Source organism: Zalophus californianus, chromosome 9 (genome assembly GCF_009762305.2).
Source record: "Zalophus californianus isolate mZalCal1 chromosome 9, mZalCal1.pri.v2, whole genome shotgun sequence".
NCBI classification, from domain to species: domain Eukaryota; kingdom Metazoa; phylum Chordata; class Mammalia; order Carnivora; family Otariidae; genus Zalophus; species Zalophus californianus.
Window position 1 is genome coordinate 58,281,075 of NC_045603.1, and position 25,270 is coordinate 58,306,344.

At 50.7% G+C, this 25,270-nt stretch overlaps 1 protein-coding gene across 3 annotated transcripts; it reads right to left on the reverse strand.

Annotated features, from left to right (window-relative positions):
- Positions 1-707: 707 nt before the first annotated feature.
- ERBB3 (erb-b2 receptor tyrosine kinase 3) lies at positions 708-18,431 on the reverse strand. Of its 3 annotated transcripts, XM_027591981.2 has the most exons (29): positions 18,167-18,431; positions 14,544-14,695; positions 13,828-14,014; positions 13,024-13,149; positions 12,316-12,381; positions 12,024-12,142; positions 11,777-11,918; positions 11,310-11,423; positions 11,114-11,234; positions 9,187-9,260; positions 8,924-9,014; positions 8,454-8,659; positions 8,113-8,245; positions 7,623-7,713; positions 7,249-7,403; positions 6,800-6,853; positions 6,302-6,443; positions 5,564-5,683; positions 5,336-5,434; positions 4,961-5,146; positions 4,656-4,811; positions 4,332-4,407; positions 4,000-4,146; positions 3,527-3,624; positions 3,246-3,434; positions 3,012-3,083; positions 2,516-2,810; positions 1,974-2,334; positions 708-1,436 (listed from the first exon to the last, which is right to left on the reverse strand). In XM_027591981.2, exons 1-29 carry the CDS (start codon positions 18,246-18,248, stop codon positions 1,310-1,312), a joined length of 3,981 nt encoding a protein of 1,326 aa, XP_027447782.1. In that variant the 5' UTR covers positions 18,249-18,431; the 3' UTR covers positions 708-1,309. The 3 variants fall into 3 exon arrangements, with proteins under 3 accessions (XP_027447782.1, XP_027447781.1, XP_027447783.1); XM_027591980.2 differs by having other exon boundaries at positions 708-2,334; XM_027591982.2 differs by lacking the exon at positions 18,167-18,431 and adding an exon at positions 15,101-15,122 and having other exon boundaries at positions 708-2,334.
- Between the last annotated feature and the right edge of the window lie 6,839 nt (positions 18,432-25,270).

Here is a 25,270-nt window from a genome sequence, read left to right on the forward strand (position 1 = left end):
GCGGAGCTACGGCGGGGCCACGGGAGTAGAAGCAGCTGGGCAGGGTGGAGTCTCGGCGGTGGGAGAGTGACTACGGTAAGGGCGGCGAGGTTGGGTGCGCCCTTCCCCGGATCCCCAGAGCGGCTGGCGGGACCGGCCCAGCCGGTCCAATCATCCTCCGATGTTGGGAGAACGGAGAGCTGCAGGAGCGATGTGGAAGGAGACCAAGGGAGCAACGAGCCGGGGCTAAGTGGGCAGCTAGACTCCGGCGGGATTACTCATTTACAGCCTCCCAATCTAGAGGCCAGACTCCCACTGAAGATGGCACTATTGTTCCAACAATAGGCTTTGATGGCACCTAAGGAAAGTGTTCTTACAGACTTTTTCAAGAGAATAAGAGTTCTGAAACATGGGAGTTTCAGTGTTCCACCTCCTGAGGCACCACATCTATAGGGCTTTTTCTTATTTTCCCAGACGTGGGTTTTCTTGTTTTTGTCATTCCCAGTTGGTTGTCCTGTAGAGATTCCTAGTAAAAGCCTTCAATGAAAAGGACTGTGCGCTATGCTTGTCTTCAGTGAATACAAAGAGAAGTAGGGCTGGAGAAAGGTGCAAGGTGCAGAACAGGAGTGTCACAAGACAGCAGCATGCGGTGGTGGCTATCCACTGCTGAGGAGCAAAGGGGTGATTTATCTTACACACTAAAGGTTTTCTTCATTTGACAGACAGGAAGCTGAAAAACCGGCATTTTTATTCAGGTGTGTATAAAAACAAAACAAAAATCTTCAGTGATACAAGATACCCCATTTCCCATCCAAAGGGACAAAGGCCTGAAGCTGGGTCCTCTTTCTATCCCAACTGTAAGTTTCCCACTACTGGATGAGACTAGACCCTAAAAGTGGCTCTTGGGACAATTGTGAATCTGTCCCTTGGGTAAGAAGTGATCATTTACAGCACATATAGGTTATGGTTTACACAAAAATGTCCAGTTATTTTTCCTTCCCACCACCCCCTTCCCCCCCACTTCCTGAGATGATAAGCCGGGGTGTAGGAGGAGGCTGTGGTTGTTGGGGTTAGACTTGATTCAGTGCAAAAAGAAGACAATGCCCCTTACAAGAACTTTGACTTGTATCAGTTTGCCTTGATACATTACAGTGGTGAGCAAACCTGCATTGGAAGATTCTGAATCCTGGACCCACCACTTAATTTACTTAAGTTTCCTTATTTGTGAAATGGGATAATACCTAGCCCACAGAGTTGTTGTATGGATTAGGTGAGATAATCCACCTAACTGGATTAGGTGGCATAGTAAATGCTCAATTAATAGTACTCCTTAGTATCTATGCCCAACCTCTTCACTCAAGATTTGAAGCTTTCCATTCTTCCCAGGGGGTTGAGTCATCAGCCAAAATTTTACTTTTCCCTGCCAGGTTACCCCGCTTTTCCTCTTCCTTAGGAGTCTGGTGGGAAACAAAAGCACACTTTAAAGCCTAATCTCAACAAGTCAGAGTCTGAGAGAGGGACATGGGCGTAATCCTTCATATCTCCAGGGAGTCCCCCTGAGGAAGCAGAGGAATGGGATTAGGAAAGCACACAAAATAGGGGAAATCTCCTTTCCCAGGATTGGGAAAGAGAAGAAAGTGCACAGCTGGCTACATCTCACAAGAATTTTGTGTAAAAGTGTTTAAAAGCCTCCAAAGGTTGAATGGAATTGTCTACGACTGGGGAAATAGGGCTGAGACCTGTGAGGGAGGGACTAAGGAGAAGAGGGGTACCTTCTAGAGGCACTAGCTGCCATGAAATGCTCCCTGAGTACTTCAGGGAGCAGGGGTTATGTTCTCTGAGCATTAGCCTTGGGGAAGAGCCTGCTATGCCAGTAATCAGGGTTATCAAAAGCGGAGTCAGTGGCTTCTAAACTACGGAGAGTTTTGAGGCGGGCACAATGGACATGGGGGGCTTGGTGTCCAGGCCCCTGGAAAGCTCTCATCTCTTCATACCCTTGCTCAGCTGCTGGGCAGGCCCCCATGGCTGCGTAATCTCCCCCAGGAGCTCCTCCACCATGTCGCCGATTCATATATTCATAGTCCTCATCTGGGGTTGTGCCAGCAGCAGGCATGAGGGGCACAGGGTTGAGTGGGCAACTCTGTGTGCTGCCCAGGGAAGCACTGAGGTCTGATCCCACATCCATGTACTCATAACCCAGCTCCTCGAGAGAACTGGGCCTAGGGGCACGAGTCGGACTGCGCCTTCTCCTCCGGTTCATGTATTCATACTCATCATCTTCATCTTCTTCTTCAGTACCCAGGACAGAACTGAGGCCCACCGAAGAAAGGGTGCCTTCCCGGGAGGAGGGAGTACCTGGGGATTGAGAAGAGAGGATAGGTATGTGGAGAACACGGGGGCAGGCGCTGGGGGGTTGGGGAAGGTTAGGAAAAACTGAAAAGGAAGGGGTAAGATGAGAGAAGATGGAAGGATTAAGAGGAGCCTGGGGACGGGATCAGAGAAGGATTTGAGGAAAGCTCTCGGAGGAGTCAGGCACCTTTGAGGTGTGCATCCGGCATGACATATCCATTGACATCCTCTTCCTCTAACCCTGGTGGGGAGAGTGGGGTGACAGGAGTGAGCAGGCTGTGGCGCTGGGAATGGTAGGCACTGTCCCCACGTGGCCGTGGGCTCCGGCTCTGGCTTCTACACATTGACACCTTCTCCTGGAACTCAGCCTCAGAACTTGTCACGTGGCCCTCTGAGGACTCTGATGCCAGGCGTCCCCGTGGCATTGGGTGCAAAGAGGCTGGCCGGGGGCACCGCTCACCACTCCCACAAACTGCAGACTCCTAAGGAGGAGAATAATACATGGAGATTTACAGAGACAAGGAAAGAGATATTTGTTCAGAAGACTGGGTTGTTCAATGCCTTCTTTTTTGTGGGGCACTGATGAAACCTCAAGGATTTCTAAAGTCTCCCACACTGCCCCTATGGATCCTAAGACACTGCCACCCAGCCTCTCAGCAGCCCCTTGAAGAGACAGACCTTACCTGGCAAGTCTCCCCAAGATTACCCTGGTTCATAGGCATATATCCAGAAGATGGGCTTAAGAGGCTCTGGCTCTAGGATGAAAAAGGTGAGGAAGAGGTTTAGATGAAGGGAGAAATCTACTCACCATGGGGGTCTCTGAGTAGTTAATCTAGGCATCAGTGGGGTTCATGAGGGTGCAGGTAGATAGACGGCTCAGGGTGCAGAAAGCCTTAAAACGCTGGGAAATGCCTTACCCCACGGGGCCGATTAAGTGTTCCAACTGGCAGGCTGAGGGCAGAGCCTAGTGTGGCCGCCAGACCATCCTCCTCTGCCTCCAAGTCCAGGTCTAGCTCCAGTTCTGGCTCCAGCTCCACCTCCTCCAGTTCCTTGTTTGTCAGAGCAGGGGGCTCTGCTCCAGGGGGAATTCCAGGCCCACTCTCTCTCTGTAGGGACAGGTGATTGTTAAGGTGGATCCTAGTTCCAGCCAAGTCCCCATGCCTCTAGATCTCCTTGACAACTCCTAATCACTGCTCACCTTTATGACCAGATACCGTGGTGGGTCTCGGGCCATCCTGGTGAACTCGTTGGCTAGTTCTTTAAAGGTTGGACGAATGTTCTCATCAATCATCCAACCTGGGGGTAAGATGTAGATAGAGCCATAAGAAGGGAGTGGAGTAGGGAGGGAAGTCAGTTAGAAAATGGCTGGGGGGGCACCTGGGTGGTGCAGTCAGTTAAGCCCCAATTCTTGGTTTCAGCTCAGGTCATGAGATCAAGTCAAGAATCAGGCTCATTGCTCAGTGTGGAATCTGCTTGGGACTCTCACTCTCTCTCCCTCTGCCGCCCCCCCGCCCCCCCAATGAGCTCTCTCTCTCTCTCTCTCAAATAAATAGATAAATCTAAAAAGAAAGGGAGGGAGAGAGGGAGGGAGGAAGGAAGGAAAGAAGGAAGGAAGGAAGGAAGGAAAGAAGGAGGAAGGAAGGAAATGGCTGGGATCGGCAGGTAACTCACACTTGACCATGACCATGTAGACATCAATGGTACAGATCTGGGGCTGTGCCAATCGCTCCCCCTTCTCTAGCAGGTCTGGTACTTCGGCCAGTCGTAGCCCAGCATAGGGCTCTGCCCCAAAGGTCATCAGCTCCCAAACTGTCACTCCTGGTATAGGAAGACATGACTAGTTGATGGCAAAATAGTAGACATGGGAGTGAAGATGAAGGGAAAGCAGAACTCGATCTAACACAAGGATCTGGAAGGCTTAGAAATTCTAAAAAGGGGTCTCTCAAAAGGCAACAATGGAATTTGGGCCAGTGATGGTATGGAGGGTATCCAAATGGACTGACCATAACTCCAGACGTCACTCTGGTGTGTGTATTTCCCAAAGTGGATACTCTCCAGGGCCATCCACTTAATTGGAGTCTGGGGAATTAAAGGCAAAAGTGTCACCAGCTGACTTCCACAAGGTTTCTCAGCACTTCTAAACCCCAAGTTCTCAATCATTCTTTTCCTTGTTGCTTTCTGAACTTGAATTTCTGGCACCTCCAGGTTCCTCTCCTGGAACTTACTGTGCAGCATCTGACTGCCTCTGAAGGAGACCACTGACTGCTCCCTATTCCCATGCTTCACTCCACCCCCACCTCCTTACCCAGCCCTTCATGTCACCTCACCTTGGCCTCACTGTGTAGTAGTTGCTTATCATCAGGGGGCAGCAGGTCAGCCACCCCAAAATCTGCCACCTGAACCTGACTGGGTGACTTCAGGAGCACATTTCGGGCCGCCAGGTTCCTATGCACCATACCATGCTCCTCGAGGTAGTACATCCCCTACAGAGGAAGGAGGTATTCTCAAGGTTGGGGGAAGTGATCCTTGAGATCCAGAATCATCCCAAACCCTGAAGGCACCTCTCAGAACTTCAACTGCCCTGCCAGCCACCAGCCAGGCAGTTCATAGAACTCTTCCAGATTCCCCTCACCTTGGCAATCTGGACTCCCCAGTTGAGCAGCAGCTGGGGCCCCAGTGCTCCACGGTGTTGTCTCACATGATCCAACAGGGAACCCAGAGGCAAGTACTGAGTGACGAGCTGCAGAGATGATCCTGGGCACAGCCCCAGCAGCCGTACGATGTGGGCGTGGTCTAGGCTGCCAATGGCCAGCATATGCTACAAGGCACAGGAAGGGTTATCCAGGGACCAAAAAGGTCCACATACACCCAGACCAGGGCTACCCCAACATTCAAGGACATCAGGATGGCTAACAGTATCTGCTAACACAGGACCATACTTCTACAAAATTGATTCTAATAGCGACCTCTCCCCCCGTGGCATACACAGTACCCTTCCCTCACTCACATCTGTCACATCTTGAAAACTTTGTCGTCCACTCTTGTCCTCAATGACTTTGATGCAGACTGGAATCTTGATTGATTCACCCTCAGGAATCCATACTCCCTGGGAAGTTTTGGGCAGGAGTCAGCCTTAGGTCATTCTCCCCGGGCTAGCCCTTTCCCTAAAATCTTTCTCTCCTTCACCCTAGATCCTTTCCCTTCCTCCTCCACAGACCTCTTGTGGGCCACTCACTTTGTGCACGGTTCCAAAGACGCCTGAGCCAAGCACTTTAAGCTTCCTCAACTCTGTTTCTTTGAAGATTCTGGCCAAGACTTTGTTAGCCTTCTCACTGGGATCCAGAGGCTCTATGCTCTGAGAAGCAGAAGGAAGAAAATACTCAGGGAAGTCCATTCCCATGTTCCACTCCAACCCCCTCCTTTGGGTGGATGCCCAGAGCGACAAAGCCCAAACGGGTGGGGAGCAAGAAGAGGAATTGTCTTTGGCCTTAAAAAGCACTGCAGGCATATTGGGGAGTAACAGACCCTAAGGACTGAGGACGTTGTTTGTATTCATGAAATCATGAAATCAAGAATCAAGAGGGTCGGGTTTCCCCTTTGATGGGAGGAAGGGGGCAAGTTGGTAATGCTATCACTTTAAGTACTTTAATACAATTCTCTATGCTTTCCAAAGCACTTTCACATACGTCATCCCCTTTCACTCTTATAGCCATCCTATAAGGATGAATGTTATTTCCTCTGTGTACATGCATAAAATGAGGCACAGAGAAGGAAAGTAACTTCTTCAAAGTCATGTTGGCAAATTAATGGCAAAATCAGGACTGGAATGCGTGTCTCCCATTTCTCCGGCCAGAGTTCTTTCTAACGGACCATACTACCTCCTTGAAGAAAGGAAATCAAATCTCTGGGAAAGGAGGAGGCTCCTAAAGACTGATGGTATAGGGTACCTTTCAAGAGTAAGCTAGACACTCACCTCACCCCGTTCCAAGTAGCGCCTCATAGCCCTCTTATTCTGAATCCGGCGCCCACGCCAATAGAGAAAAGTGCCTCCGAGGATCAGGAAAATTACCGCCAATCCTACTACCACTGTTAAACCCACCGCCAGATGGGTTTTGCTGTACGATAGAGAAGTCCAGCATTATCCTGGGTCTACACCTTCCTTACAATGTCATCTATGCCTACATTAAAGGTATAGTACAGATCTGGTGCAAGAAATTAACATTCACATATACACATATCCCTGAGCACTGGAAGGGTTAACCTAAATCTGGACCTCTTGAGGATACTACAGGTTAATTTTAGGAAGGGAAGGCCAGAAGCGTGGATTCTTGTGTATCCAAGTCTAGTGATAGTGGTGTATATAGAAGGCCAGAATGAATAGAGACTCCTCTCTTCCCAGCAAGTTAACTGCCCCCTCCCTAGCTTCTCTCCCAAATATCCCCAGCTAACTAAATCTCCAAGCCCACCATACCTGATCAGTGCCAGTGTTTGACCCAAACAGTCTTGTAGCTCTGGTCCCTTACACCTGGAGAAGAAAGTCACCTCCTTAAATGGGAGCTTGGGAGACTCCCATAGAAGCTCAATTCCAACAGCCTCAACATACATTGTTTCAGATCCTACCATGCTATTCCATCCTGGAGCCCAAATCATATCATAAGACACGGCCCCCATCTCTAGCTTGCCAACTCTCCCCGAGTCCCTCTCTTGAATGAAAGTCCCCTGAGCTGAGGTTATTCCAGGTTCTCAAAACTGTGGTATAATTTTGTGCTGTTATTGAAAGATCCCCTTTCTCCAATCCTTCCTAATATAGCTTGGAGTGATTCTTAAACCATAGTTCCTTTCTTCTTTCAGCTCCCATTTACCCTCTTCTTTCCCCTAGTTTTGTTTCTCCCCCTCCCCCCTTATCATCCCATCACTGACCCCTGGGTGCAATTCTCGTGGCAGGGCCGACATTCATTCTGAGCATCTGGGTACTTGTAGATGGGGCCCTTGGCACCGAGGACTCCATTGGGGCAGCTGCTCACACAGTGGGGCCCATCTCGAAAATGGGCACATTGAGCACAAGCATCAGAGCCCTGGGTGGAAGAGGGAAGGTTGGGAAGAATGGGATCCCAAGGTCAATTTCATACTTCCCAGCCAGGACCAACCCAGCCATTTAGGATGCTCCATCCACAGACCCTAGTGTTATCTGGCCTCCCTGTGTTGGCCTTGTGATTTGGCCATATCATCCCCAAGACCTTCTCGTGTTGCCCCTGCCCTCTGCCCCCTTAGAGATCCTGGTGCTGCTACTGTACCGAGCCATTGCATGTGGCAGCACCCTCCATGGGTCGGCACTCCGGGTGGCAGGAGAAGCATTCAGCCTCATGGGCAAACTCACGAGGCTCCCTGCAGTGGGGGGCAAAGGGAGGGGGTCACTTCTAAGTCCTGACCTTTATGTTCTGATCCCCCAACCACAGCATCCCCTTACTCATTCCCACCAAGGCATATGCAGCAAGTTGTCTAGGGGCGCCTGGATGGCGCAGTCCACTAAGCGTCCAACTCTTGGTTTCAGGTCAGGCTGTGATCTCAGGGTCTTGAGATCAGGCCCCATGTCAGGCTCAAGTCGGCTTGGGTTTCTCTCTCCCTCTCCCTCTGCCCTTCCCCCACCCCTCTCTAAAATAAATAAATAAACCTTTAAAAGAATAAAAAAGAAAGCTGACTAAAGGCTTTCAGGTGCCACCTGAATAGCTCCATCCCACGGCCCCATGCCCCCACCCTTGCTTGACTCTCTCGCCCCTCAGTTACCCATTCAGAAAGTTGCAGTGGGTCACACAGACAGCTCCTCGGCTGTAGTTTCGACAGGACAGGCACTGACCAGGACCTGGGCCCCAGCACCCCCCAGGGGAGCACAGGGGATCACACACTTTGCCCTCTGCCACTGGAAAGGAAGGGGTGAGTCAGGAGGGGGCTCCTCACAGGCCCTCTTCTGAACTCTTCCTCCTAAGTGCCTCCAGCCTAACACGCCCCTCTCCTTGGCTCTACCCCTCCCTCATCCCTATTCCTGCTTGCAGGCCAGAGCAGCCCCTACCCTGTACCCTCTCCCGCTGGACGTTTTTCCCCACCCCCCCATGGGCCATCTCCCTCACCGCAGTCCCTGCGGGGCCGATTATGCTTGATGTCTAGTCTCTCCTCCGGAGGGCCCCGAAGCAGCCTGGTCCAGTTCAGAGAATGGTGGTAGCAGAGCTGCCTGTTGGCACTTATGTAGATACGCCCGGCACTAATTTCTCTCAAAGATCGGAGGCCCAAAGATGTTATATTCAAGTTCTTCATGATCAACAAAGAGAAACCCCGGCTGAGAACAAGGAGACAGGATAAGAAGGGAGACTACACCGGGAAAAATGACCGTGCAGCGGATTCATTTTCATTCCACACATTTGCTCTGGGCCAGTCAGACCAGTAAGAGCAATTCCCCTTCCTTTTGCCTTTTCCCCTTCAAACCGTCAGACCCTTTGGGCGTGCTGTATGAGACAACACCTGTATTTCACTCAAGGATGCCTAAGAAACAGGTTTCATTGCCTGGGTTCATGCGACCACCGCCACACTCTTTACTACTCACTTGTACAGGCTTCTGCCCCCAATGGTTGTCAGGTTGGAAAAGACACTGAAGTTGTGCATGTGGGGAGGCCAGGACTGGATATTCAGGTAACCTGAGGGGTTGGAGAGAGGCATGTGAGCAGGGAGTCTTCTCCCTTCGCTTTCTCAGGTGCTATAGGTCACTCTCCTCTCGCTTGGGACATGATTCTGTAAGTAGTTATACAACAGTCTGTGCCGGTGGCTCACCTCTTCCTCCTAGAAAAGGCACCCTCTCCTCCCACTCACCTGTGATCTCCCGTACTGTCCGGAAGACACTGAGCTTCTCAGGGTCCAGGGCAGGGATCTTGTGCCAGGGGTCTCTGAAGAGAACAGTAAAAACCAGTCAACAACACAGAAGTAGAACCCAGTAGCAAGAAGCATGCCTAGCCTCAGAAATTTCTAAATACCATTCTCCACTAAAAGGAAACAGGGCTCCTTGGAGAAATGGCTAGGGTAGGAGAAACAGAACGAGTTTATAGCAGCTGATGCAAAAAAGTAAGGAAGTGCTCAGAGAATGAAGGGTACAAGCCCAAAGAACACAGGATCCGGTTTGAAGAAGCCCGCAATGGCCAGATCAGAGACAACTGAACACCAAAACAATGACTATAAAAGATTTTAAAGGACTGAACGAAATAGGTATCAATCAATCAATCAATGGGAAGGGAAGACTCTTCCTAACACTAAAATGCCAACAAATAAATGCAGAAGGAATAAGGAATAATGGAATTAGAAAATCATCATGTGGCAACTCTCATTAAAAAACTGATTCAGCGGGGCGCCTGGGTGGCTCAGTCGGTTGAGCAACTGCCTTCGGCTCGGGTCATGATCCTGGAGTCCCAGGATCGAGTCCCGCATCGGGCTCCCTGCTCGGCGGGGCGTCTGCCTCGCCCTCTGACCCTCTTCCCTCTCGTGCTCTCCATCTCTCATTCTCTCTCTCTCAAATAAATAGATAAAATCTTTAAAAAAAAAACAAAAACAAAAAACTGATTCAGGGAGGGGTGCCTGGGTGGCTCAGTCGTTAGGCGTCTGCCTTCGGCTCAGGTCATGATCCCAGGGTCCTGGGATCGAGCCCCGCATCAGGCTCCCTGCTCTGCGGGAAGCCTGCTTCTCCCTCTCCCACTCCCCCTGCTTGTGTTCCCTCTCTCGCTGTCTCCCTCTCTGTCAAATAAATAAAAATTAAAAAAAAAAATCTTAAAAAAGAATATTGATTCAGGGGACACCTGGGTGGCTTAGTCGGTTAAGCGTCCAACTCTTGGTTTCAGCTGGGGTCACGATCTCGGGGTCATGATCTCAGGGTCATGGGATCGAGCCCCGGGTCAGCTCTGTGCTCACCTCCTTCTCCTTCCCCATCTGCTTCTCCCCCCACTCCCACGTGCTCTCTCTCTCTCTCTCTCTAATAAATATATATATAAATAAAGTCTTAAAAAAATTGATTGGTGGAGCATGTGACTCTTGGTCTCAGGGTTGTGAGTTCAAGTCCCATGTTGGGTGCAGAGATTACATAAGGATAAAATCTTAAGGGGTGCCTGGGTGGCTCAGTCCATTAGGCATCAGACTCAGATGAGCCTTCGGCTCAGATCATGATCCCAGGGTCATGAGATCAGGCTCTGCATGAGGCTGTGCACTTGGCATGGAACCTGCTTGGGATTCTCTCTCTCCCCCTCACTCCCCCACCTCCTGCTCTCTCTCTCTCTGTAAAATAAATAAATAGAATAAGTAAAATCTTTAAAAAAAGAAGTAGGAGGACACAATGTCCTTGTCCCCTGCCATTCACCTAGATGGTGTCAGATTGCTTAGGGATGTCTCTGAGGGGATTCAAGTCCTGGGTGGGAAACAGAGTTAGGTATGGTTAGGTACTATGTGACCTCTAAAATTTTATAATTTATATTCCTTTTATTTTTTCTTTAATTTTTTAAAAAGATTTCATTTATTTATGTATATATGTATGTATGTATGTATGTTGAGAGAGCGAGCGAGAGAGAGAAAGCAGGGGGAGGAGCAGAGGGGGAGGGAGAGAATCTCCAGCACAGAGCAGAACGCAGGGCTCGATTTATACTCATTATATGATTTATATTCCTAATCAGCTGCCCATACGAAGGGCTGAGCCAAATGCAATGAACTGTGTGGGGACGGATGGAGTGGGGGATTAGAGAGAGAAAGCAGAATCTCTAACCCATTGAGGCCAGTGATAAGAAAGTCCAGGTTGCCCAGGATCTTGGTGCAGTTCACAAATCCATCAATGTTGCTAGAGTCCACGGTCTGGAAGCGGCTCCCAGAGCCCGTCCCCTCGCAGGCTGTAAACACAAAAGAGGCTCAGTGGGTGGGGCCTGACTGGTCTCTTCACCACCTCCTCACCATCTCCTACTCACCTTTGGGGCACAGCCCCCCACAAGGTTCACACATCTTAAGTCCATTTTTATCTACTTCCATCTTGTCGGGAGGACAGGCCCGGACACAAGACGTTTGATCCACCACAAAGTTATCTAGGAGAGAGGAGGGCACCATTAGAGACGAGGGAGAAACACTGCCAATGACCGACTGAACCTTGCTCCCTCCTGCTCTGTGCTGGACTGTCCCAATCTACCATCCAAGGTTCCTTAAGCACTGCCCTATGGATGAGAAAGGCCCTTTGCTCTTTGTTGTAGAACTAGGAGCAACTGCTAAAAATCATGGGGAAGCAGATGGGCGAGCAGGACATAGGGATCATTCACTGGAGGTGGTTAGACAATCACAACCTACATTCTCTATTTACCACCCAACTTGATCTCTTTTACCTCCTAAAATTTTGTCTAAAATTCTGGTTCCACTACCATTGTTCCTCTTCTTGGGCACTTACGAGGACAGCTGGCTACACAAACTCCACCATACTGATACTTGGTGTGGGGATTGGGTTCCAGCTGGAAAGTTAGCTTGTTGTAGACAAGAGGCTGTGGACACTGGCGTACACAAGCCCCACTGTCATTGAAGAGTCGACAGGCCTAGGGACATAGGAGATTCATAAAACTCACGTTATGTGTGTATCCCTACTTCCTCCCCAAAGCCCACATCCCCATTTCGGAATCTGGGCAAATGGTGGTACTTACAAAGCAGTCTGTATCCTGAGGGCCTGAGCAGCCTCCTGCGCACTCATCATGGCAGCACTGGTTGGGGTTGGGCCCAAAGCAGTGACCATTACATTGGGGGGCACAGATGGTCTTGGTCACTATAGAAAGAGAGAGAGAAAGCATGGCAGTCAGGGCTCTTAAGACGGTACTGAGGCCACTGCTCACCCTCTTGCCCTCTAGGCATGGCCCCACCCACAGCGTTGACATAGGTTGGGGGGGAAGGGATGTGAAAGTGTATGAGCTTGAAGTTTTTGGAGGGGAGTAAACTCACATGTCTGGCAGTCTTCTGATCTAGGACCCCAGCATCGCCCCTTGCAGGCCTCATGACACGGGGGACCTGGTTGGGAAGAAAAGCAACACAAAGGGCTGTCAGGGCTAAGAAAGGCTTGCTTGAATCAACAGGGTATGATGTCAGCACACAAGCACCCCAGTCCCACGAAGCAAAGAGCCAGGGCAGTGTCCCTCCTTGCCCTCACAGAGCAGGGCTGGGCTCAAGTGAACCTGTCAACAAGGGGTGGAGCCACACCTCCGCACCACCCACAGGGCAGCTGAACGGGAGAGTCTGGGGCAATTGCCAAGCTCAGCCCCAGTCCCAACCCAGGAACTTGGTTCCTCCTTGGCAAACTGAACCCAGTAGGAATATGTGTGTGTGTGAGTGGACAGGGAGCAGCAGACTGTGATCGGGGGAGGCAGGTTCCAAGGAGAAGGGAGAATGTTGTAATGGAAAGAGATGTGGATATGGAGTCCAAAGATCTGGCTTCCCCACTTAGTACACAGAGATCTTTTGCTCCTTTTCTTCACATACTGCTTTGGGAGTCTGGATTCTAGGAGACTGACCTGCTCTCTCCTTGGCAGGTCTAGGGCCTGAGGTGTTGTTTTTCGGTGGAGGTGAGTTCAGATTAGGGATATAATGATGATGGTGAAAGGGGTCACTCTGTTTGGTGGGGGTAGGGGAGCAGTCTTGATCATGGTCACTCACAGCTCCTGCCATTGTCCTTCACCACTATCTCGGCATCTCGGTCCCTCACGATGTCCCTCCAGTCGATTGTGTCCATGTGACAAAGTTTATCATTCTTCTCAATATAAACGCCCCCTGACAGAATCTCTGAGGTAGGGAAGAGAAGTGACAGGGTTAAGGGCTACAGCAGACCTCCTCTTCCCTCCCCCTCCACCTGCACCAACCCAAAAGGCCACCCAAGACTCAGGAGAAGGGGAAGTGGGGCAGACAAGGATGTCTAATTAAATCCAAACTGCAGAGAAGGCTTGCCTTGTAAGATAGAGGAGGAGCCAGGCCAAAAGAAACTCCGGCCTCCTCAGACACCTGTCCAGATCCGGTTTAGCCAGTGGGGGAGGGGAAAGGAAAGAAAGAGAGAAGATCCCTGACTCAATCACCTCCTTCCTCCACCCTACCTGTGTGTTTTCCAACCGACTGGGAGAGGGAGAAGTAAAAGGCAACCATGTGGTGTTTAACCCCATATTCCTCCCAGCTTGTGGGGAATTGTGAGGGGGAGGAGATAGGATTCCCATTCCCAGGGAAGGAGGGACATCAAAGTACACTGTACTTTAAAGGCAGAGGAGTGGGTAACAGATCTAGCTCCAACCCCAGCCCCACAGGACATGAGGACCCTCCGCCTGGGGAGTAGTGGACCTTTAGACCACAGTGGTCAAGGTGATGGGCCCCGTGAAGGGGGCGCTTAGCGAGCAGTCCTGGGTTATCATCGAGGAGGCCCCTGCCTGCAGGTTGGTTGAGGGGCAAGACTAGAAGGAATCGTCAGGAACTGACCGGTGAGCTGAGTAAAGCGGAGCTGGCGCAGAGCATGGCTGGAGTTGGTGTTATAGTTCAACATGACAAAGATGGCAAACTTCCCATCGTACACCTGCGTCCCCCGCACCACCCGGAGGTTGGGCAGTGGCAGCGTAGAGAACTCATTCATGGCCACGAGGACATAGCCGGTCACTTCTCGGATCCACTGTGATGGAACAGATTGTGTCAGTGGGAGGGAAAATAGGGCAAAAAGCCTCAATCCCCTCATTAAGGAATCCCTAACCCCTCTAACTCTAATTCCTACTGTGGAGTAGGGAGTAGCTGGTGTCACACTGCCATGTCCCTTCTGCCAAGGAAGACAGGCGGCAGAAGTGACTGAGGAATTCTAATCTCCTACCCTTTCCTTCTCAGAGCTCCTCATGCCAGGAGGGTCCTTGCTTGGTCTCTTCCTCCACTTCCTAGGTGCCTCCCTCCCTTGGCCCCTGATGCAGAACACTATCCCACCCCGGCCCGCTTCTCATCGCCAGCCCCTGTGCATTCCTGGTGACAGCGGCCAGACCAGAGGTTCCAGATTCCAGTCACCGTCCCCATAAACACACAGGTTGGGATCTTCGGAACTGCAGAGTTTTAGGAATGCTGAACTCCAGCAGAGGGTAGCCCTGAGGAAGGGAAGGAGGCTTCTGTGGGGAGGATTAACGGGGAAGAGGTTGAGGTAGGGAGTCAGGCCCTCTAACCTGCAGGAAGGAGAGGTCAGCATTGTGTCCTGTGAGCACAATCTCAAGGTTCCCCATCACCACCTCGCACCTCTCGTAGAGCTTGTACAACGTCTGGTATTGGTTCTCAGCATCGCCCGTCACACTCAGCCCATTCAGAGTCCCAGGACACACTGCTCAGAGGGGAGGTAAGAATGACAGAGAGCTGGACACAAGTTTTCAGCCTGGTCCCCCAAAACCATCCCCTGGGTTGCCCTCCTACAGTAACATTCAACGGGATTAGGAAGCAGCCGCCTCCAACCGTCACCCCTGGAGAGAGACACGAAGGCCTATGTTGGACTGAGAGCCTTAATCCCGCCTCTCGCAGAATCCCCTCACCATCTCTCTGAACAGGCACGTGAAAAGGTTTCCCTTTTCCACCAGGGCCTCCTCTGTGCCTCTTTCAGGTACGACTTTGGGTACTAAGGAGTTAATCGAAGAGGATGTAGGGTTTTCTCTCCTTCCCCAGAGAGGTTAGAAAAGGACCACAACTTCGTTTCCCTCCTCTTCCCTTTCCCCTCTCTGACCAGGGTACTTACTTCTCTACCCCCATCCTGCCTCTCTCTAGGTCCTGGAATAAATATCTCTTTGGGGCTAGCACACAGCCCCTATTGTGTCTACTGAGGGTGGGATGGGGGCAGAGGGTGGGGGCAGTGCCCAGGGCCACAGTTCAGCCCACAATGAGGCAATTCTATCTGGGAGGAGGGGGCTGCTCCACCCTGTCCCGAGACACCCTGTCCTCAGTAGCACCCGCCCCCCCTCCACCCACAAGCCTTAGGCTCAGGCAAGTGACCTCACTAGAGCGGGAGCTCCGGTGGGGAGAGGGGGTCAATGTGAGCTTTGTCTTTAAAGCTGAAAGATAAGGAGCTGGTTGCCTACCCCGCACCCCCCTTCCTAAACTCTGGCTTCCCTTTTCCTTTCCCCTATTCCAACACACCCCAGCTCCTCAGCCTCACATTTTCCAGCCAATACACCATAGCCTGGAGGGAAACAGCAGAGGATTGCCCCCATTCTAAGCCTTCCACCCAATTTCACTGTCAAAAGATTCATTAAAAAGCTTTCCAACATGGCAATCCTCATGAGGTATGCCAGTCTTGGGGGTTCACTTGACCTTGTAAGTATGGAGGATATAGAGGCTATGCGAAATCTTGATCCCTGAAGCCCTACCCCCCGTCTCTTTCCTCAGCTCACTGAAAGACTATGGGGAGGGTGGGGGGTAGATACCACCTGTTCCAACCACCCTTCCCTGAGGCACTGGCAGTTTAGTAGGAGGCGGGAGTGGGAATGGAGGAAGGGAGATTAGTGAGGCCCCAACCCCTCCTCCTAGATACACCCCTAGGCTGACCACTTGACCTTTGAGGGCTCCCATTCCCTATGGCTCCCCACAATGGGAAGGAAGGGGGTAGGCTAGACTCAGCAGAGGGGTAAACAGGCTGGGAGCTCGCAGAGGAGACTGGGAACTCTAGGGTCCTTGGGCTGAAAGGAAAGAAACTAGGAAGGTTAGTCATTTAGGGAACAGCCCCACCCTAAACCCCTTCCTGGCAGGACACCCCCTATTCCAAGTCAAGGCGCCAATCCTTCTCCCCAGATAAGAGAGGAGCCAAGATTTTTGCACAGAGAAGTGGGGTATGTGATGTGTTTGTGTACATTCATGTGTGACATGCACGCGCGCCCGCGCGCGCGCGCGCACACACACACACACACACACACACACACACACACACACACACACACACAAGCGTGTACCCAGCTCCCCCACTGGCCCAGAAATCTATACTGGTTCTGTCCTTGGGTTTCCTTATAAGGAAGTATTTCAGGTGGCCCCATCCATCCCACCTGCCTTTATGTGTTTGTGCAGACTCTGGGTCTATGTCCGGAAGGCTACAGTGTTAGAGGCCCCCGTTCTCTGCCACCCTGAGGGTAAAGTCCATATTACACAAACAGGGAGCAAAGGGCCTGCTCAGGAAAAGAACGTGAAAACCATCTCTAAGGAGAACAGGCAGCTTGGGGAGGAGGGCAGGGGGGAAGGAATAATAAAAATCCCTGCTGTACCCAGGCACCAGGGGCCTAGGGAGGGGCCTGGGCGCTCCTTTGGTAGAGAGCACTGGGGTGGGTCAGACCAGGAATCTCCAGCCCCTCCTCAACCAGAGGCCTCCTCTCCAATATCCCCCACCCCCATCACAGCCAGGACAAAGGGACTATAGAAGGACTGAGACAGGGCCGGATGCCCAGAGGCTGCAGGATCCAGATAAAGGGTAAAGAAACCCAACCATGCCTGCCTCCTGTCTCCTTCAGGGAAGGTGGCCAGGGTCTGGGACTCCTGGGTTCCTGGTGGAAGATTCTGAGGGTCTGGATGGGACCGTGATGCATTCTATTTGGTCCCTCCCACTCCAGTCCCCAGACCCCCCGCCCTCCACCAGCTGGGAGTTTCACATTCAAGATCCCAGGTCTAAATTTAGGCCCAGCAACTGTGGGGGAAGCACAGGTGTTTCTCCCAATCCCACTCCGGGGAAGAGGCCCTGGCTGTGCCAAACCCCAAGCTGAGATCTGGGGGAGGGGAAGAGATCAACAGGATTCCTCCAATGCGAGCAACACCAGCACCCTCAGGTGTCCATGGTCCCAGAGACACCCCAAGGGGGTGGGCTCGGATGGATGGGAGTTGGAGGAACAGATGAACAATGTGACTCTTGTCTAGACTCCAGGGGACAGAGTCCGACAATAAACAGAATGTAGGTGGGGGAGAAGCTGGGGATTTAGTAAGGACTCCCAGCACGGGAAGCTCAGAAGGTGGGAGAGATGTCCTGTTGGTCTCAGGTTGGGGAGGGAAAAGACAAACTGAGAAACACAGGCTGGAAGTCCTTGACCCTCCAGCTCCTGGCTCAGAGCCTTGTACATAGTAGATGCTCAATAAATATTAGTTGAATTGATCTGCGTCTTGACAAAGAGAGGTTGGTCAAGTCGGGACCGGCCAGCTTTATTATTCTCAGGAAAAGAGGGAGGTCAATCTCTGCGTGGCCTCTCACCCTGATGTCACCTGTACTTGGCCCTTTGGTTAGTCTCAGCCCTTCCCAGGGCAGGCCGACTCACGGAAGAGGAGGTGCCACTCTTGTTTTTCCAAACGTAGAGAACAACAACCCCCTCCAACCCTTCCATAGCTCCGCCCTGTCGGCAAAACAACGAAACTGGAGGTGCTGAAACCCGAGGGATGGGCTTGGGGAATAAACTGAGCCCCCCCCCCCCCCCGCTTCTCTAAGACCTCCACCTCCGATCATCTCCTCACGTTTACATAACAGAGGTCCCAGCCCCCTCCCCACAGGGGCCCTCGGAAGTGTGATCTGTCTCGGCGTCAGCCCCCTCGAGAGAGACAAATTAGAAGGCCGGCGACGCGCTGCCGAGGGTTGGGGGGGGCGGGAAGGGTGGTCAGGAATCCCGACCCCGCCCGGACCGCGCCGAGAACCCGACCTGACGGTTCCTGCCTAGCTGGTCCCAGCGGACCCGGGTCGGCACCCCAACCTCGCCCCGCCCCAGCTCCTGCCTTCCAGGATTCCGCGCACTCGGTTCGGGATCCCAGGTTCCGAGACGGCCGGTGATCCGGCGCCGCTTACCTGCCTGGGAGTTGCCCACCTCGGAGCCCCGGGCCAGGTTGAGAAGGAAGCCCAGCACCTGCAGAGCCGCGTTCGCCCTCATGACTCCAGCGGAGGGTGAAGGCAGCCCCGCCGAATCCGGCCCGGGGCGGGGGGACGGGGGGCGCTGGGCTAGGACATCGAAGCGGAGCCACCTGAGCTGCCAGCGACTTGGTAGCGGCGGCAGAGGAGGTTGCAGACTGCAATCCGAGCCGGAGCCAGAGTCCGGGGCGGGATAGCAGGGGAGGGGTGTACGTCTGTGAGAGGGCGAAGGAGGGAGCGCAGGGGGAGGGGGTGAGTCACGGCCGCGCCCCCTCCGGCGTGAGGATGGCGTGGAGACGGCTGGAGCTGCCGACTGCCCGCCCCGAGCGCGCCCCACGCCCCAGTGCGTGTCCACTTGGGCCACGCACATCGAGCATCGGTCTCACCCTAATTTTTCTTCGGGAGGTGGACTAAGGGGAGGCCAAGATTCCAAACGCCCCCAAATGCCTCCAAAAGGAAAAGGTACTGGGGGGTGGGGAGAGCGCTTCAAAGCCCGGCCCCCTGAAAGTTGGCCTCGCCCATTAACCAAATCATTCAACTTCCCTAGCCGGTTGGGTCACTTGGGGGATTTTTCTCTCTGAATATGAATGTTTTTTTCTGTGTGTGTTTTTGAGGAGGAAGGTGTTGGCCTCACGCTCAAGCCACCTCAGTTTCCCCGGAAGCCCTTCGAAACCCCATAATTCATCTACCCTGCCGAGGAACCCGAGCCCTAGAGACCGCGTGAAATTGCACTGTCTCGGGCCGCTTCCTCCTCCAGACCCGGCGCCGGCCCGGCCTCTCCGGGGGATTTGGCTGGAGGGGCGGGGGCGGGGGCGGTTTCCAGCCTGGGAACAGTCCCGAAGCCCGCCTTTTCACTTCCACCCCGGGAGGGGCTCCCGCACCTGTCGCGGTCCCCTCTGCTGCCCCCCACGGCCGCCTGGGAGAACAGCTGCCTCCCCTTCCACACTGGAGTCACCGCGCCGTCGGGGCGGCCGGAGTTCCCGCCGCTTTACTGCGGACCCACACCGGCAACATGGTCCCCACTACAGGCGCTCGCACCTTCTCGGGCGCCTTCCAAGCCCGGGCTCTCGCTGGAAGGGGGGACGCAAAGAGGGCACTAGAGACTGCGTCCACGAACGGCACGGACCCCTGGCACCTCCAGCACCAGCTCCCAGGTCCTGGCCACAGGCGGTCCGGCGCACCGCGAGTGGCTACCGCAAACCCGGCCAGCCTCCGGACAGATCCGATGGGCGCCCCCTGGTGCCCAACGCGTGGCAGTGAGGCCCCACCTAGCGTCACATTTCAACCCTAAGATTGGCATTCCGGATCTCGTCCAGAGAGCCTAATTATTTTCCCAGGTTTCAAGCCTAAGACCCAGAACCTTGATGAAGAAAAATTTTGCCCCTTACTGAGCCAAGACTGCCGGCTAAAATTCTTTATAAACTTGCTCTGTATTGATATGCACCCGGAGCCCCTATTCTCTACTGGAGGCTTACCTTTGCCCTCAGGCGTTGGCCCGGCCCTGGACACTTGCAAAACAGTCATAATAGTAATAGCAACAGGGAAAACATTAACATATACGTACATATATCACTTCATTTGCAAATGTTTCCTCAAACTTAGATAATGTTTCACTTAACATAAACATGTGAGGTAGGCAACATCACTCCGTTTTACAGAACTGGAAATGTGTGAATCCTCCGAGGTCACGCACTTGATAGTGGATCAAGTGTATCAGGAGAGGGAGCCTGGGGTTTTGCGTAGATTTCTTCTGTCACAGAGACTGGAGCTTCATCTGCTCAGAATCAAGTTCTCATCAGCTAACTGAGCTAAGGGCATTTTAAGGGGCTTTTCCTTTTATTAAGCACCCACCTAATGTTCAAGGCTCTGGTTATGAAAGAGGAAACCCCCCTTAGTTTCTCTGTAAAACAGTTGTATCAGTCTATAAGGTTGTTGTTAGAATGCAGTAAGAAAAGGCTAGTAAAGCTCTTAATTACAGTGTCATGCTGGTCCTTTAGGAAGCATTCAATGAGGGGCCCCTGAGTGGTTGAGTCAGTTAAGCCACCAACTCTTGGTTTCCTCTTCGGTCATGATCTCCTGGTGGTAGGATTGAGCCCGGGGTCTGGCTCAGTGTGGAGTCTGCTTCGGATTCTTTCTCCCTCCCGCTCTGTTCCTCCTCCTCCCTCTCTCAAATAAGTAAATAACATATTTTTAAAAGATTTTATTTATTTATTTATTTGAGAGAGAGAGCAGGCACCAGACGGGGGGCAGAGGGAGAAGCAGGCTCCCTGCTGAGCAGGGAGCTGGACCTGGGGCTCAATCCCAGGACCCTGAGATCATGACCCCAGCGGAAGGCAGACGATTAACCGACTGAGCCACTCAGGCACCCCAATAAATAAAATCTTAAAAAAAAATCATTCAATGAATGCTAGCTGTATTTATTCCTATTATCAACAACCCCACTTTTCCCCTCTCCAACTAGATCCCAAGGTGTGTTTGCTGGTATACATTCTTTCTTTCTTTTTTTTTTTAAGACTTTATTTATTTATTTGACAGAGACAGACACAGCGAGAGAGGGAACACAAGCAGGGAGGAGAGGGAGAGGGAGAAGCAGGCTTCCTGCTGAGCAGGGAGCCCGATGTGGGGCTCGATCCCAGGACCCTGGGATCATGGCCCAAGCTGAAGGCAGATGCTTAACGACTGAGCCACCCAGGTGCCCCAAGAATAAACTACATTCTTATACTTAGAGAGACATCATGCTAAGCATCAGGGATATGAACACTGGATAAAGCTGATACCTAAGGGGCCATCTGTGTTGGGTGCGGCCCTCACTGTATAAATGAAGAAAGGGAGGCTTTATTACAAAAGTTCTTTTTTTTTTTAAGATTTTGTTTATTTATTTGACAGAGAGAGACACAGCGAGAGAGGGAACACAAGCAGGGGGAGTGGGAGAGGGAGAAGCAGGTTTCCCGCGGAGCAGGGAGCCCGATGCGGGGCTCAATGCGGGGCTCGATCCCACGACCCTGGGATCATGACCCTGGGATCATGACCTGAGCTGAAGGCAGACGCTTAACGACTGAGCCACCAGGTGCCCCTATTTACAAAAGTTCTCTGCAGTTTTCTAGGATCCCTTATCTTTCCTTACTCTTAGGTGATGACTGATTCTTACCTCACTGTGAAAATAAAAGTAATCAAAAGAAAACATAGTTATCTTTCTACCGCCAATCTGGCCAGTTTACCTCCATCCTCCATTACATATTTGGACTTCCATCTTGTTACGATGAAATCATTCTTGTTGCTATTTAAGACAACTATCCCCTCCCATTTCCATCCCTCACCCCTACCCCCACCTTCCAATTCTATACCTCAGTCTATTCCTTCTTCCCTTTCTCCTGTATTATTTGCTTTCTCCTATATTATCAAACTTTCTACTAGATCATTCCCATTAGCATACAAATATGCAGTAATATCTGCCACCTTAAAAATAAAACAAACTTCGGGCACCTGGGTGGCTCAGATGGTTGAGCGTCTGCCTTCGGCTCAGGTCATGGTCCCGGGGTCCTGGGATCGAGTCCCACATCGGGCTCCCTGCTCCTTGGGAGCCTGCTTCTCCCTCTGCTTCTCTCTCTCTCTCTCTCCCCCCTCTGTCTCTCATGAATAAATAAATAAAAAAAAATCTTAAAAAATAAAAAAATAAAAAAATAAAACAAACTTCTGGGACCCCTGGGTGGCTCAGTTGGTTAAGCATCTGCCTTTGGCTCAGGTCATGATCCTGGGTCCTGGGATTGAGTCCCACATTGGGCTTCTTGCTCAGCGGGGACGCTATTTCTCCTTCTGCCTGCCATTCCCCTTGTTTGTGCTCTCCCTCTCTCTCTGTCACATAATAAATAAATATATTTCTTGAAAAAAAAAGATTTCTGAGTACAAACCACAATATTACCCAATCAATAGTATTTATCTTGGTTCTTTTTTTTTTTTTAAGATTCCATTCATTTATCTGAGAGAGAGTGAGAAAGAATGAGTGGGAGGAGGGGCAGAAGGAGAGGGAGAAGCAGGCTCCCCAGTGAGCAGGGAGCCCCACTCAGGGCTTGATCCCAAGACCCAGAGATCATGACCTGAGCCCAAGGCAGATGCCCAACCGACTGAGTCACCCAGGTGGCTGATGCCCAACTGACTGAGCCACCCAGTTGCCTTGGTTCTAAAACTGAATAATGAGGGGCACTTGGGTGGCTCAGTTGGTTAAATGTCTACCTTCGGCTCAGATCATAATCCCAGGGTCTGGGGATGGAGCCCCCATGGGGCTCCCTGCTCAGTGGGGAGTCAGCTTCTCTCTCTTACTCTGCCTCTCCCCCTGTTTGTGTGCTCTCTCTCTCTTTCTCTCTGTCTCAAATAAATAGATAAAAATCTTAAAAATAAATAAATAAAACAATAATGAAAAATGCATGAAATGATTCTTGGCCCATCTCACTTATGAATGTACATACAAATATTCTAAGTAAAATACCAGTGAACTTAATCAGTGTATTAAAAAATAATTATCTGGGGGCACCTGGCTGGCTAAGGCAGTAGAGCATGTGACTCTTGATCTCAGGGTTGTGAGCTGTGAGTTCAAGCCCCATGGTGGGTGTAGAGCCTACTTTAAAAAAAATAAATAATTACATACATACATACATATCTGCACAGTATTTTTCTAGTTTCTGAAAAACTCACATAAAGTAGTAAGAAACTATTCTTTTTTTAAAGATTTTATTTATTTATTTGATAATAAATAAAGTGAGAGAGGGAACACAAACAGGGGGAGTGGGAGAGGGAGAAACACGCTTCCCACCGAGCAGAGACCCCAATGTGGGGCTCGATCTCAGGACCCTAGGATCATGACCCGAGCCAAAGGCAGATGCTCAACGACTGAGCCACCCAGGCACTCCAAGAAACTGTTCTTGAAAGTCTGTAGAATATACCTGTAAAATCATCTGGGTTAAGATTTTTGGGTAGAAAACTCTTTGACTAATATTCTAATTTCTTTAATGCTTGTTGGCATTTTCAAGTTTTTACTATCTTCTTGACCCATTTTGCTATTTATATTTTCCCAGAAATTTATTCATTTCATCTAGGTTTATAAATTCGCTAGTGTGTGGTTATTAATAATACTGTTATTATTTTGAAATAATGTGTCGATGTCCCGTTTTCATTCTATATTTTGCTTATTTGCTGCTGCTTCTTCTTTCTTCTTTCTTTATCATTCTAACTAGAGTTCTCCTTTTGTTTCCCCTCTGGTTTATTGATTATATTATTCCCTTTATCCTTATTTCTTCTCTGTGTACTAAGAGATTAAGCTTTTTATATCCCGTTCTTCTGTATTGCAGTTTATGGTTTATCTGCATGATTCATCAGTTTCTGAGAGGGTATGTTAAAATCTCCAGTTCTAATAACTGATTCATTCTTTTTTTTTTAAAGATTTTATTTATTTATTTGACAGAGAGAGACACAGCAAGAGAGGGAACACAAGCAGGGGGAGTGGGAGAGGGAGAAGCAGGCTTCCTGCAGAGCAGGGAGCCCGATGTGGGGCTCAATCCCAGGACCCTGGGATCATGACCCAAGCCGAAGGCAGACGCTTAACGACTGAGCCACCCAGGTGCCCCATAACTAATTCATTCTTTTTCATTTGTCTCCAAACGTATTTTGTTTCTTTCAAATGTATTTAACATTCTATATCTCTAATTAAAGCTTTAATTGTATCTTAGAAAATTTGACAAACTTTTATTTAGTTTAAAGTATTTCATAATTTCTCTTACTCCTTTTTTTAAGATTTACTTATATTAGAGAGTGCACATGCTCACTTGCACGGCGGTGGGCAGAGGGAGAGAGAGAATCTCAAGCAGACTCCCCACTGAACTTGGAGCCCAATGCGGGGCTCAACCTCATTACCCTGAGATCAGCATCTGAACTGAAATCAAGAGTCAGAGGGGCGCCTGGGTGGCTCAGATGGTTGAGCATCTGCCTTTGGCTCAGGTCATGATCCCAAGTGGGATCGAGCCCCGCATTGGGCTCCCTGCTCAGCGGGGGGCCTGCTTCTCCCCCTCCCTCTGCTTCTCCCCCTGCTCATATTCTCTCTCTCTCTCTCTGTATCTCTGTGCCTCGAATGAATAAATAAAAAAACCTAAAATAAATTAATTAATTAAAAAAAAAGAGTCAGAGGCTTAACCGACTAAGCCACCCAGGCACCCCTCTCTTACTCTTTTTTAATCCAAGGTTTACTAATAGTATGTTCTTAGATTCCAGACATTTGGGGATTTAATAAGCTATCCTTTGATTAGTTATTTCTCATGTTATTGCATTACAGTCATAGAACATAGGCTGTGTAATATTGATTCTTTAAAAGGTAGCATTGGCTGGGACGCCTGGGTGGCTCAGTCGTTAAGCTCTGCCTTCGGCTCAGGTCATGATCCCAGGGTCCTGGGATGGAGTTCCACATCGGGCTTCTTGCTCAGTGAGGAGCCTGCTTCTCCCTCTCCCTCTACTGCTCCCCCTGCTTGTGCTCTCTCTCTCTCTCTCTCTCTCTGACAAATAAAAAAATAAAAATCTTTAAAAAAAAAAGTGCTTTCTCTTTTAAAAAAAATAAAAAATAAAATAAATAAAATAAAATGTAGCATTGGGGCACCAGGCTGGCTCAGTCCATGGAGCATGAAACTCTTTATTTGGGATCATGAGTTCAAGCCCTACGTTGGGCATAGAGATTACTTTAAAAAATAAAAATAAAGGGGCACCTGGGTGGCTCATTCAGTCAAGCATCTGACTCTTGATTTTGGCTCACGTCAGGATCTCAAGGTTGTGAGATAGAGCCCTGAGTCAGGCATTGTGCTCAGCAGGGAGCCTGCTTGTTCCTCTCCCTCTGCTCCTCCCCCCCACCCAAATAAATAAATAAAATCTTTTTTTTAAAGATTTTATTTATTTATTTGACAGAGAGAGACACAGCGAGAGAGGGAACACAACAAGGGGAGTGGGAGAGGGAGAAGCAGGCCTCCCGCCGAGCAGGGAGCCCGATGCTGGGCTCCATCCCAGGACCCT